This window comes from Schistocerca cancellata, chromosome 9 (genome assembly GCF_023864275.1).
Source record: "Schistocerca cancellata isolate TAMUIC-IGC-003103 chromosome 9, iqSchCanc2.1, whole genome shotgun sequence".
In the NCBI taxonomy this organism is placed as follows: domain Eukaryota; kingdom Metazoa; phylum Arthropoda; class Insecta; order Orthoptera; family Acrididae; genus Schistocerca; species Schistocerca cancellata.
In genome coordinates, this window is record NC_064634.1 from 20,939,188 (window position 1) to 20,954,498 (window position 15,311).

Consider the following 15,311-nt stretch of genomic DNA (forward strand, 5'->3'; position numbering starts at 1 on the left):
CACAGTATCAAAGGTTTTACTCATATCTAGGAAAGTGCCTATTACCTTGTCACTTTTGTCCAGCTTATTTAATATTTCATGTATAAAAGATGCTACTGCTGTTGTAGTAGATCTCCCTTTTCTAAATCCATGTTGTAGGTTGTTTAACAGATTGTGTTTGGTGAAATATGATTCAGCTTGAATTAGTATTACTCTTTCTAACAATTTGCCTAGTTCTGAGGTTAATGATATTGGCCTGTAGCTTTTAGTGTCAGTTTTTAATCCCTTTTCAGTAATTTTCAAAGGTCAGGGCATACTCCATTTCTGAGGGAGGTACTTATCAAGTGAGTCAGGGGTTTCACTAATTCATCCCTGCATTCCTTTAGCAGTTTAGGTGAACTATCATCCCAGCCACAAGACATTTTTGGTCGAAGTGCTGATATGATTGCTAGGACGTCCCTCTCAGTAATGCCGTGGATGTAAAAGGACTGGCCAGATTTTCCAAGACTAAAATTTTGTGGCTTGACATGAACTTCATTTGTACCAATTGTACTGAACTTTTGTATAAATTTCTCACACACTTCTTTTGGGTCATTTATTTCTTCACCATTTTCTTTTCATGTTATGTTGCTGTGTTCATAGGAATTCTGTTTCCCACTTTCTTTACGCATTATTTTGCAGGCAGTTTTACTGATACAGCTAGAGTTCCTTATTTCGGAGGTATATTTCTGTGCTTTTAGGTTAGTCAAGGACTCTCTGTATGTTTTTCTGAGCAGTTTATATTTTGTTGAGAAATATTGTAGTTTAGTATCTCTAAAAAGTATATAGCAATCTTTCATTTTCTCCCTCAGTTCAGTAATTTCAGAAGGAAGATTCTCAGCTTTATGGTTTACAGCTTTATTTACTTTTTTAACTAAAGGACAGGTTTCATTTAAAGTGTTACTGAATAACTTATAGAAATATTCCCATTTTTCATTCACTTCAGTTGCATTGTACACTGGTTCCCATTTTTCATTCCCTAGTGCCATCTTAAGTTTAGAATAATTAAATTTTCTTTTATATATAACTGTATCACTTTCAGTTACATCTATGTTCCCTGCTTATGCTGACGATACAACACTACTTACCACACATCAGAACATTTCAGATCTGAATAACCTAACAAAAGAAACACTAGATAAGGCCCTGGACTGGTTTGCAGGCAATAAGCTCCTATGCAACCCTGACAAAACACAACTACTTTTAATGGGAACATCAAATGAAGTAGGCAATAAGTCGGTAAAACTCTTAGGTATTCACATTGACTCAAAACTATATTGGGAGGAACATGTCAATCATGTATGTGAAAAAATATCTCAGGTGGCATACCTTCTCTTGAAACTAAGGGAGGTAGTGAGCTTGGAGTACCTCAGGGTGACATACTTTGGGCTCTTCCAGTCACATATTTCATATGGTCTGATTATATGGGGGCACTCCCCTCACATCAAAACCGTATTGAAATTACAAAAAAAAGTCATACGTATAATATGTAAAAGAGGTCATAGGGAGCACTGTCGTCCTCTTTTTTTCCAGACTCAGAATACTTACAATTATAAATTTATACATCTATGTGTCTGTACTCTATATTAAAAATAATATTTCAGAATTTATTGCCAGAAAGGAAATACACGAACACAACACCAGGGCGAACAGTAATTTAGACATACCGCGCCACAGATTAGTGAGAACAGGAAATTCCCACAAAGTTAACCCACTCAAAATGTTCAAAAAACTGCCAATTCATGTTCAGTCTATGGATACAAATTCTTTTAAAATTAAGTGGTACAGCTGGCTGTCAGATCATCCATTCTATGATATTAAAGAATTCTTTGAGATGCCTGAGGAGAATATAAGCATTTAAAAGTTGTCTGTAGTTAAACATATTATTTTGTGCTGTGGTTAATTGTGTGTAATTACAAAGTTTATACTATAAACAATAAAATACCATATTATATTAGATTATAAGATAGCTTGTTGCGTTAGCTTTTAAAAGCTATCCTTTGTAATTTGGTACACTGCCATGCTTCAAATTTATTTATAATGTATTGACAGAAGTTTATTTTGTTATTCTGTATGTACTAGTACATCTTGTATGACGAAGCCAATATCATTGTAAAATGATCTATGGCGAATAAAATTCTTGAAAAAATCTTGAAAAATTACATCAGTTTCCACAGTAAGGGCTCTGTTATCACAAATGTAGTTTTCTAAGGTGTTTACATTTACTTTCTCTTTTCCTACAATTGTGAGAACATGGTCAATACATGTCTTCATATTTGCAATGACTCTTCTAGGTTCAGAATTCATTTGTTTAAAGTTATAACATTGTAATACATCCATATAGCGCAAATAGTTAACACTATTGTTTAATGATGAGTCTATGTTGATGTCTCCAACAAGCAACAAGTGTTTTTTATACACTGCTGTCCCCTCCAGCAAGTCGTCTAGGCAATGTAGAAACTCTTCTGTGTTACTTCCAGGTGACCTATACAGTGCTGCTATAATAAGGCTGTTGTTTCCGTACTTCAGGTTTACTGCTGCAACCTCAAATACCATTTCAGTACTCAGATCATCTATCCATTTAACTTTTTCACATTTTACATCATTTCTACTACAAATGCCTACCCCACCACTTTTGTGTGTCTTTCTGCAGTACAAGTTTATAAGTTTGTAATTTTTTAGCCTGTAACCATATGCTTCCTCTTCCTTGCATCCCAATTCACTCGCTAGGAAGAGGTGTGGCTTAGTTTCATTTAGGTAAACACTCAGCTGCTCTGTTTTATTAGTTACATACTGGACATTCTGATATGCAAGGGTTAATTTATTATGCTTCCCTCTAAAAAAACATCATTGTCTACTTTGTGACTGAGAATTCTGTTTAAATCATCTTTTTCTTTGATAACTTCCCATATTTTGTCACACAAGAAATTTTTGCCTTCAAAATTTAGGTGCATACTATGTCTGGTATGTAGGCTTCTTTTCAGTTTACCTATATTTAATATTTTACATTTGCCAAAACAGGCACACATTTGTTTCATTTTAATGTTTGTTTTTTGAATCAACTTATTTATACACAAATTGTACATGAGATCATACCTGTGAGGCAGCATTGTAATAATGGTGTTTCGTGATTTATTTGCTTCTAGGAAGTTTTCCAGGCTTGCTAGGCAATTTCGTTCTTCATTTCTTGCGATGTCATTGGCACCAGCTATACACACTACGTATTCATTCTCTTCTTCCTTGTTTCCCTGCAGGTCGACATCAGTAACATATTTCATACTTGCATCTGGTTTCACTATTCCTATTGCTTGGATATCTGTGTAATTGTCCTGTGAAACACTCGCCAAATTTCTGCCATGGCTGTCTGTTAATAAGAGAAATTTGTACCTTTTTCGACGGTTTGATGGTTGTATGTTTTACCGTTTTTTTGTTAGTTTTGCCACTGCATAGTTAATGAAATTCGTTTTCGCCACATTTCACACTTTCACATTTACCACTATTGGCTTCTGGTAAGAGCTGAGGCACAGGTAGGGCAAATCTAACTGTTTTGTGTGAGTTTTCACTTTTTTTCCTATGAAGATTACTTTTTGTAACGTTTTCCATAGACACTCGAATTTACCTCATATTTCGATCCAGTCACTTGACTACAGTTTTCGGAATAAATGATATTAAAATTGTTTTCACATTTGAAACTTGGTTTACTCACTGTAGGTGACATTTTTTTGCCTTGTGCTTTACATTTGCCGTTCACTGTCTTCCATTCCATCGACTTATAGTTTCTAACTTTTGGCAGTACACCCATGCTTTGTTTCGACCTAAGCTCCATATTTTCATGCCTTAGGCTGTCATTTTCTCTTCTTAATCCTGAGATTACTGATTGTAAACTTGAAATACGTTGACTATACATTTTAAGTTCATCTTAGCACTTCACACAAGCAATCTTTTCAACTACATCACTGTAATTTGGTCTGCTTGTGTCTGTGTATATGCGGATGGATATGTGTGTGTGTGCGAGTGTATACCTGTCCTTTTTTCCCCCTAAGGTAAGTCTTTCCGCTCCCGGGATTGGAATGACTCCTTACCCTCTCCCTTAAAACCCATATCCTTTTGTCTTTCCTTCTCCTTCCCTCTTTCCTGACGAGGCAACCGTTGGTTGCGAAAGCTAGATTTTTGTGTGTATGTTTGTGTTTGTTTGTGTGTCTGTCGACCTGCCAGCGCTTTTGTTTGGTAAGTCTCATCATCTTTCTTTTTAAATATATTTTTTCTCACTGTAATTTAGTTTAGAAGTAATATCATGTACATCTGTACTTGCTGCCAAATTGTTAAAAAAAAAGTGAATCTGGTGTTTATTTTCTTCCATGTTCTTTATTTCTGTTACCTGAGAATAATACTCCAAATATGTGTTGATGCATTCATTTGGCAAGTCCCTTACACCATACTATTCATGCTTTTAAAATTAACTCTGAGGTTTTCCTGTGATTGTCCAGTGCATTTGAAAAATATTTTATTGGAAGCAGCTGTCACTGTTGAGCACTGTGGCCTGAAACCTTGTTCCACTCGCTGACACAGTCAGAACTTCATGAGGTGGAAGAAGATTGAGAATAAAGACACCTCTTTAGGCTTAGCTTCCAACACACGGTAGTTTCTGAGAAAATGATGATCTAAGCTTTGGTGCCAGTTCATCACTATCCTTACACTGGAAAAAAAAATGATGATCAAAGCTGGTTCATTGGTATGCTTGCACCAGATAAAGTCAAACGTGTCAGTAGCATAGTGGTTAATAGCAAAATTTCAAATTTTTCTGTCTTGTGTTCGTATCCAGTCTTACACTTTTTTCCTTAGATATCACAAAGGTATATGACATCACATTAAATCCACCAACCACCAACAGTACCTGCATGTTGATAGCTGTCATCCCTTTCACATTCAAAAATCCCTCTCATACAGCATAGCCACCACCCAGGCACGGTGTATCTGCAGTGGCAAAAACTCCCTTGCTCAGTACGCTGAGGATCTCACCAAGGCCTTCATAGGCAGGCACTATCCCCAGACCTAGTCTGCAAAAAGATCTCCTGTGCCATTTCCCCGCACATCCCTAGTCCTTCCACCAACCCCAAGAACCAACCACAGACCAGCGTTCCCTTCATCACACAGTACCACCCCTTACTGGAACAACTGAACCACATCCTTTGCCAGGGCTTTGATTACCTATCATCATGCCCTGAAATGAGAGAGATCCTACCTGAGATATTTCCCACCCCTCCTAAAGTGGTGTTTTGTTACCCACCCAACTTCCACAACATACTAGTGCATCCCTATGCCACTCCCAATCCCAACCCCTTGCCACAAGGATCATATCCCTGTGGAAGACCCAGTTGCAAAACCTGCCCATTCCACCCATCCAGCACTTCCTGTTCCAGTCCTGTCACAGGTTTATCCTACCCTATCAGGTGCCGGGCCACCTGTGAAAGCAGTCATGTCATTTACCAACTCTGCTGCAATCGTTACACAGCTTTTTATATTGGTATGACTACCAACCAGCTGTCCATCAGGATGAACGGCCACTGCCAAACGTAGCCAAGAGCAAAGTAGACCACACTATCCCTACTATTCATTTCCCTTCACCAGCCCCTCCAGATTGCTGCTTGCACCCCAAGTGATAGTTGCATTCTGGCCCGAGATGCCGGAGCTGGCAGTCGTTTGTGAGTGAGTCTTGCTGGCTTTTGATTGTGAGTGGTGTGTGTCCCGTCCTCACTAGTGAAGGCTGTGGCTTACGTAAGTGTCTTTTAATCAGCCTGTCTGCAACTTGACATGTCTTCTTAACGGTAAGTAGCAGTCTTGTCTTTTCCTATGTTGTTGATATTCACACGTGAAGTTTCTCGAAGTAGTCCACAGCAAATTTGGTTTTTGAGGCCAGAAACCTAACCAAAAGTAGGTTCCCTGTATTTTCACCCTTCTTTCACTGTGCAAGATGTGTGCCATACACCCTCCCACTATCACCTACTCGAGACGTGTCACATGCATGTCCTACCCCATTAAAGGCAGGGCTACATATGAAAGCAGTCATGTAATCTACAAACTAAGCTGCAGCCACTTTGCTGCTTTCTACATGGGCATGACAACTAACAAGCTGTCTGTCTGTGTGAATGGCCACTGCCAAACTGTGGGCTACGTAGAGCGGGATCACCCTGTTGCTGAGCACACTGCCAAACATGACCCCCTTCAATGAGTGACTGCTTCATATCCTGTGCCATCTATACCCTTCCTAACGACACCATTTTTTCTGAACTGTGCAGGTGGGAACTCTCCCTGCAAGGTATCCTCTGTTGCCTTAGAAGCTCCCCCCCCCACACCCACACACCCACACACACACACACACACACACACACACACACACACACACACACACACACACAACCCGTTTTGCCCCAGGACCTTCACTAGTCCCTGTGTCCCACTTACTTATCTCCTTCCCTACCCCCCACTCAAATGTTCAAATGTTACACACACATATTCTATCTTGTAAATGCATCTGCATAGTCCTTAACCAATCCCTCCAGCAAATTCTTTCAATGCTGAACCTTGCAGCCCCACATCCTGTTCCCACCACATCCCTGCAAACCCCCACAGGCAGCACCAGATTTTCCACACCACTATACTTTTATTATAAAATTATCATCTACCTGACAGTATTAAAGCAATGTAATTCAAAATGAAATTACAACAACTTGTCCTTGTGATTGATATAATTTTTTAAAAAATTGCTTACTGTAGTGTGATGAGGGAGGAAGTGATGGATGCAAGCCACCATAATCATCAATTGTCAGCTGGAAGTCTTATTAAAATATGGCAATTCCAGGGAGAAGGAGAAAGAATCAGAAGCTTTAAAAAGGCAAGAAGCAGAAGCAATAAGGAAGCAGGCAGAACTGGAAGAACTACGGCAGCAGAGAGAACGAACTCAAGAGAAACTTCGAAAGCAACAACTGCAGTGAGTTCAGGAATACCTCAATAAGTAAATCGAGACTGAGTGGGAGAGAAAGCGGAGTGGAGGAGAGAATCTCTCTCTCTCTCTCTCTCTCTCTCTCTCCCTCTCTCTCTCTCTCTCTGTCTATCTGTTCATTATTCTGTGTGGTGTTGTCATCATTTATGAATTGTTAATAACTTATTTCAGCTGTGATGACACTATGTTTGCTGCTGTCATTTTGCCCATTTTGCTTTACTTTATTGTAGTATGTGTACAAAACAACATTCACATTATCATTCATTGCACAAGGGAGAAATAAAAATTACCAGTAACGTGCAGTAAATCATACATTGTACATTTTTCCTTCTTATTTATACATATCCTAAGAATGGCGTGAAATTAACAAACCTGTAGAGTTGCATCAAGTCCTCCCTCTGTTAAAACAACTTAGCATTCATTTAATAAATAAAAATAAAAAGTAAAAATACTGAGGAGTGGTACAGTAAGACCCACTGCTCCATCTCCTGCACCAGCCTCTTCTCAGTCCATTCCAGTTTCCTGCCCCAATTCCAGTCTTTTATGCCCTCATTATTGGTTATTTATTTCAGTTTGTTCAGTTCGTCTGTTCTGTCCTTTCATTGCCACTTTGTATGTCCTCCTAATCTGGATCCTCCACCTTCCCATGTACTACCCCTTTTATTTATCTCATTGATCCTGCATGTGGTGCTCTAACCTGCCCCATCCTATCACGTTCCTCCACCTGCCCACCCCCTCAAAGCCCCACATGAGCTCAGGACTGGTACTTTACTCCACTCAAATTCCACCCCAAGGGAGCTTACAGTTGCTTTGTAAGTACATGATTGGTTAATGTAGGACCCTGATCTCCTGTGGTGCTAGTTCCTCTTTCCATACCATAAGTATAATTCACCAGCTATCCTCTCCTTGGGCTCACTACTCTTTTGTGGGTACATGCATGGCAAGCATGGTGCCTTGAGCCATTGCAGTGCCTTCCTTTCCTGTACTGCAGTCCTAGTGTCTGATTGCACCTTCTCTCTGACTTGGTGTGTAGGACGGCTTCTGTCTTGAGAATCTGGCTTTGCTCTTGGACACTGACTAGGGTTACTAATTCAAACTTTTTTCCATTTTTCCCAAAATTTGTTGACTAAGCTGTGTTCATTCTGTGGATTTGGGTTTGACACCCATCTTTTTCAAAAAGTTATGGTAATATGGGCTGTGCAGAGAAGTTCACCTATTGTGAAACACATTCCATTCACTGTTCAATTCTGTCTTATGCTCCTCTTGTCTGAGTCAGTCAAGACAGATTAGACACCTGAAATGTAACATACTAGCCAGTCCATTGTAGGGGTCATCAGACACCTGTACAGTCGTAGGGCCTTAACAGTGTTGGGAATGCATTGTTGATGTCAGAGTTGCAAATTCCTCACATATGCAAAGGAGTATGTACCTGTTGAGTTAGGGACGTGGGGACTCGTAGTGATGCTGGGCATGTATTGCTGTGGTGGGGGTGACACCTGCGGGTAGAGCCCTTATTTGCAATCATGTTGGATGATCTGCAGTGAAGAGCATAAACCTTTCACACATATGGCCAGAAGGTCTCAGAATTCTCACCAGACAGAACGAACTGGTACAGTGAGGGAAGGGACAGTCAAAAGGCTTTCCTTTTACTGACGATGGCATGAGAGGAAAGCAAATTCTTTAGAAATGGCGAGAAATACTCACCTCAGTAACCAGTTTGTGACCAAACTGGTGGCGAATCATTTTGAGTACAGAACCACTGTTCTTACATATTGACAAAAAACGTGAGGAAGTAGCATCCATTAGCAGCCTGGAAGTAATTGTACCCTCATTAAAACTGCAGTACCTACTCAGCCACAGGCACTGGCCTGCTGTGAGAAGCTCACTGATGTCGCCATCACCTTCACTGCACCCTCTCCACAAGAACCTCTGTGTGGTCCAGGGTGTTATTTCTCATTGAGATCTCATGTTACAGACACATGGTGGACTGTATGAAAAATTTGGAAAAATGGAGTGTCTGTTTTGTTCACTGTATGCAATTGGGGGGGGGGGGGGGGGGGGGGGGGAAGAATCATAGAGTGGGTACTTCAGCTTTCAGTTTTGACTTTCAAAGAGGACATATTACCTGGAAAGGTTAAATATTGGTATCCTTCTGTAATATAAAGTGTTTCTTACCACCTTCCATGCGGTTTTAATGCTAGTGTTTTGGACACATGTTGTCAACCCTGCATCAGCACTTCCGTATGTGGAAACTGCAGAGGTAACACTCCCCATGTTCTTCGATCTATCCCATGTTAAAGAAAGGAAAAAAAGATGCAGGAAACAAAAGCCTTAACCGCCTTCTGTATTCTGAGACAAAGAAAAAAAAATGTAAACCTTCACATCCAGTTCAAATGACCACAAACTGTACAAACACAGTAATTAAACTCTATCTATAATAAAGGTGAAGTGAACTGGTTTTCTCTCAATGTTAGGCCCAGGTGGCCCCTGAATTCTTCTGTATGTGAGGGGGACAAACCCACTTCAGGGACCTCGTTTCCCTACCCTTTGCTGGAAAAGGAGTCCAAACCATCCAGCGTTGCCCAGCTCAGGATAACCTTCACCTGGACTGTATTGGCAGACTGTCGCTGCCTCAGGGTATGACATTTTAGTGCTCCGTGGAGATGTGAACTGTGGGCTGCAGGACAACTCGTTCATTCTCCCTGTTTTTTTTAAAGAAAACCAAATAACCCCCAACTACAGCTAAAACTCCACAAAGAGAACAAAAATAACAAAGAAATAGGACAAGGAAAAAACTAAAGGTGGAGGTGTACCTGACAGCATCAGTTGCACCGGAACTCTCTTCCCCTCTACCACTGAAACTGAAATTACCTATGTTGACATCATCCTTAATCAGCATGTGGTGCAGGTAGACTGAAACATGACCCATCCTCTCACTGCCTCCCTGCCACCCCTAGGTACCTATACAACCACCATCCAATGGACCTGTTATGTGATTTTCACCACCTAGCAGAACTCAATCACCTACTTATCTTTTATCCATCAAAATGTATGGCCCTTCAGGTAACTAGGTTCCCTGAAACATACCCCTACACTATATAGCTGTTGTGCCCATTTCAAAAGTAGAGAAGACCGAGCGAGGTGGCGCAGTGGTTAGCACACTGGACTCGCATTCGGGAGGACGACGGTTCAATCCCGTCTCCGGCCATCCTGATTTAGGTTTTCCGTGATTTCCCTAAATCGCTTCAGGCAAATGCCGGGATGGTTCCTTTGAAAGGGCACGGCCGATTTCCTTCCCCATCCTTCCCTCACCCGAGCTTGCGCTCCGTCTCTAATGACCTCGTTGTCGACGGGACGTTAAACACTAATCTCCTCCTCCCCCTCCTCAAAAGTAGAGTTGGCCCTGAAAGGACATCAGCTGGTGTCTGGACACTGGTGCGTGTGGATATTTTTAGTGATAAAGTTTAATCAGTACAGAAGTAGAAGGTGTGGCTGTTTACATAAAGCCAACTATGGATTTTACTCTCTGTAATGCCTATCTCTCTCCAGACAGGAATCTGACACATCAGGATATAGATGACTTGATCTGTTAGCTACCTCCACCTTTTCGCCTCCCATTCTATTTTGGTACTCACAACCGATTGAGGAGTGGTGACAGAGTATCAACTGAGGTACTGCAATGGAACAGCAACAGGTAACCACAGACCTTGATGTATGCTTACTAAACAGAGGCACACCATCTCATTGTAATGTGGCACATGGAGTGTATACAGCCATTGATCTCATGATGTGTAGCCCTAGTCTTGTCTCTTCAATCCAATCCAGCACACATGATAACTTCTGTGAGAGTTATCATTTCCAATTGTCATGACCCTCCCACACCATTACCCAACCAAGTGTCCTTGATGATGGGCCCTCAAGAAAGCAGCTTGACATGCTGCTTTCAATGCCGCCCTACCATGCAGTGATACTCTACAAATGAATGTGATTTGATACAGGGCACAACTACTTCAGTACTAGAGAGTAAAAACAAAGAATGATGATTACACTTCCTGTAGCAACATGTGATTTGGAGCATGAGTGAAACTTAATACAAAATGTATAGCTACAGACTCATAAGTCTCAGGAATGTTCTGTGTACATTGCTTGAATGAGTGGTGAACTGATGGCTGTGTTGGATTCTTGAGACAAGGGATCTTTTGTGCAACAGCCAGTGTGGATTTAAAGATGGTTGATCCACAACTGATGACTTAATTTGACTGAAGTCTGCTACATAGACAACTTTTTCCCATCACCCATACCTCACTACTGTCTTCTTTGACTTCAGGAAGGCCTATAGCACATCACAGTATAGGAATGGGGCTTTAGATCCCCCACCCTTCTTCTTTCTCTCCAGTTGTTTTCGTCGAAGTTGAGGCATCCTATAGTACACTCCATATATGAGGAAATGGACTTCCATAGGGTTCTGTGCTCAGTGTGACCGTTTCTCTGATAGCAATTAATGGGCTTGCAGTGGCTGTGGGGTGTATAGTCTCACTGGCCTGTTTGGTTTACTGCCACTGTATGTGACGGACTTTTGTGTTTCCTACAGTTCTTCAGTCATGAACGTTGCTGAACCCCAGATGCAAGGTGCCATAAGGAAAGCACTATCCTGAGCTCTCACCCATGACTTCCAGTTTTTCACCACGAAGACACTTGTTTCTGCCAATGTAGAACCATTCGTTCAGATTCAGAACTTTCCTTTTGTTATGATCTACTAAAGTCATATCATGTTTGGGACTTTTATGTGATGCTTGGTTGATGTGTCTACTGCATATGTACCAACTTAAAAAGAAGTACCCGTTAAAACTCAATACGCTCTACTACCACAATCGCATCTTATGATGCGTGAACTATTCCATCCACTTGCATCTGTGCAGAGTACTAGTCCTATCCCGACTGGTTTACAGGTGTCTTGCTTATAGATCATTGTAGTCACTTCGACATTACAGCTTCTGGACCTGGTTCAGCAGTGCGGGATCCAGCTGGCAGCTGGCAGCTGGCACCTTTCAGATTAGACTTCTGGGCAGCCTCCTGGTCGAGGCTAGGATTGCTCCTCCATGGATGAGACATCACCAGTTACTACTGAAGTATGCAGAATATGCCCACAGCTGTGCTGAACACTCAGCTCACCATATCCTTTTCCGTAACACACAGATTTGCTTCCCTTAGGGGTGATCCAGGTCTGGTGTTCCAGCAGTACTTTGTCTGGAGTATCTTTGTTATGACCTTCACCTCTCACCATTGTACCCTCTCATCAGGTTATCTCTGCAAATGCTTCCTGGTGCATACCTTGTCCAAAAATCTGACTACACCTTTCTACTTTACCAAAGGATATGATGGACAACTCAGTGGTTGAGTCTCTCAGTTCTTGGTGAATTTCTTGATTCAACAGTCATCTGTAATGACAGCTCAAATGTCGACACACGTTTTTGGGATCATGAACAACATTCAATAACATCTGAGTGAATTGTTTTACAGCATAATTAGTGGCCACTTTCCAATCCCTTCCTTATATTTGCATTTGCACACATAAAAGTGTCATCATTTAAGCAGCCTGCAGACAATAGGCCATTGCTATCCTAGAAACTCACATGTTTTGACCATTCACAATCTTCTTTCTTGCCTCAGCAATATTGGGACCTTGACTGTATTCCTGTGTGTCCCAAGTAATCTAGCGATTCTTGAAACAATCTTGTTGACTAGTTAGCAAAGAAAGCTACTGAGATGAAACCCTGGAAATGAGAATACTGGGATCCAGCTTGCAATTGACTATGTCTTCAACTTTTGGTGGCTTGGAATAAAGAATGGCTCATTATGGCCACTACGAACAAGCTCTACACCATTAAGGAGTCCACAAGTACAAGACCACCTTCTCCTCCTCACCCTTCTCGAAGGAAATGTACTGTCATTTGCTGGCCGTGTATCGTCTGTACCTGACCAACTCGTGGCCACATGTTCAGGTGAGAGTATACGCCCCATTGTTGTAACAGGAAAAGGAAAGAAAAGGAAAGTCTGTCATCGGGTTACATCCTGTTAAGAGAGCCCCAACTTCACTGCTTCTCAATGAACATTGCAACTTGACAACTCTTTATCTCTACTGTTAAGTGGCGACATCCAGTCCACATCGTAGTTCTACATTTTATTCAAGAGAGTGGTTTGTGTACACTCATTGGAAGCTTATCTCTATGATCCCATTTCCTTTTTCCATTCTATGATGTGAACATTCAGCCAGTATTCTACAGTGAAGTGGGGTCTGCTGAACGGTTGTAGAAGTTAACCTCCCGCTGCAGAATAGACCTGTGGAGTAAAGCGGGAGTGAGGGGCGGGAGGGGGGGGGGTTGCTAGGGTCGCTCTCTGGCTGCGTCATTGCAGTTTCTTGCCTTTTGCTGTTTTCCTTCCTTGCCTCTACAATTCACCCAGCTCTCTGCCTTAGATGATGCCACAAAGATCAAACTAGCAGGTCATCCTTTCTGTGTGTGTGTGTGTGTGTGTGTGTGTGTGTGTTTGTGTGTGTGTGTTTGTGTGTGTGTGTTTGTGTGTGTGTGTTTGTGTTTGTGTGTGTGTGTGTGTGTGTTTCCTATAATTTTTCATGTTGATCCTGTTGTTCATAAGTCATTTATTTATGGTTTATTTAGCCAGGGGTTCCCAGACTTTGTACTGTGCACCACTTGGCATTTTTTAGAAATTTTGGTGTACCACTATGGCTTGTTCACTTTTTAATGAACTGTGAGCTGGTGGGGATTGGGGGGAGAGGATGGGTGGGGGGGGGGGGGGGTGGAAGGTTGAGCGATGTCTGCCTCTGGAGTGAGGAACAGAATGTGGTGAATAATTTTGACCAGTGTTGACAATACACACATGGTTTTTGCATCGTGCTGCCAGCTACTGTGTATGGTGGAAATGTGACACACAGGTAATAAGGTTTTGTGGAAGGACTATTTTACAGAGTCATTCACATTCACATGTGGTACTTACTTGTCACAAATAATATGAAATTAAACTAAACTGGTTCTGATACAAATATCCAGTGTTAAGAGAGGAATGACATTTAAATATTTATCGAACTTTTGGATCACAAATAATATAAACCAGTTGTGCAAGAGAGTAATAAACTGAACATGGACTAAAATAAATCAGAGGCCAAAAAGCACAAATATTTAGAATCATATCAAACTTTGGTGGTAAATCAGACTTCAAAATCAGTATGTAGTCATTCTGCAAATTTAGATTATGATGAAAGAACACTACATGTATCAGTTGGAAACAAGTTGCTGTTTATCTTTAATCACAGTTTCAGAGTCTGGCTAGATTGAGCTCAAATTGGCTCACAAGTCTTCTTCAGCACTAAGTCTGTTTCTATATTTGTTTTTAATGTACAGAAGCTCAGGAAGCCCATTTTTCATCCGTGTAAGCAGTAACAAACAGTGCCAAAAATCAAGATTACTTGTTTGAAAAGAGAACGGTATTGTGTTTTTGTTCCCACCCAAAAAGAAAACAATTTTGTTTTTGAAAACATCTTCCATTCAAATGTCATTACTCATGTCAACGAAAGTTTATTTCATGATTACTTCTTCTGTTATCTTACCTTAAAATTGATTTCTTACCTAGTCATATTTTGTTTAATCTTTGGGAAAGTACTTTCCAAAACTTTTCTGAATGACCTCTAGTTGTGTAACAGTGTCTTGAAATAAATCTTTCATTGTCTTCCAAAAAGGATGTAAGAGTAAGGAATGTGAAAAATTTATTATTCAGTACTTGTGAACTAAAGACAATATTTTGTTATCTGCTTAGAGAGCTGTTGTGCCTTGTCCTTGTAGCCCCACATTCAAAATGTGAAACCTGTCAAGGATATCAGCTAAATAGGGCAATCTTGATAACGACTGATCATCAGCAAAACAGTTCTTCATGTCACTGTTTTTGCAACTGAGAATCATAGAAGCCACGGACCTCAGTTCCGATATCCAGCTTAAAATCTTGCCAAGAGAGAGCCATCTTCCGTCAGTATGAAAAAGCGAACTTTTTAATTTATTTCCCACATCTTCACAGAATAGCGTGAACAGCCATGAGTCTAGAGTCATTGCTTTACTTAAGTTTATAACCTTTCCAGCATCTGTCAAAACCATATGAAGTGTTTGTGGCATATCCTTAGAAGCCAATGCTTCTCGGTGTATCGTATAGGGTGTGCTTAGACAATTGGGTGCAACTATTTTCACTTTTGCTGCCAGCTCTTTCAGTGACTGTACATTGCCTTGGC

General features: G+C 40.9%; 1 protein-coding gene across 5 annotated transcripts in view; it reads left to right on the forward strand.

Moving 5' to 3' along the window:
- Positions 1-15,311, forward strand: part of LOC126101165 (trichoplein keratin filament-binding protein) — a 796,043-nt gene that overhangs the window by 700,178 nt on the left and 80,554 nt on the right. For all 5 annotated transcript variants that reach the window (XR_007522283.1, XM_049911860.1, XM_049911861.1 and 2 more), the window contains one exon: positions 6,878-7,006. Coding sequence is in view for 4 of the 5 variants with exons in the window: in XM_049911860.1 (XP_049767817.1) it covers positions 6,878-7,006 (129 nt within the window). In the remaining variant the exon portion in view is untranslated. The remainder of the gene's footprint in view (positions 1-6,877; positions 7,007-15,311) is intronic.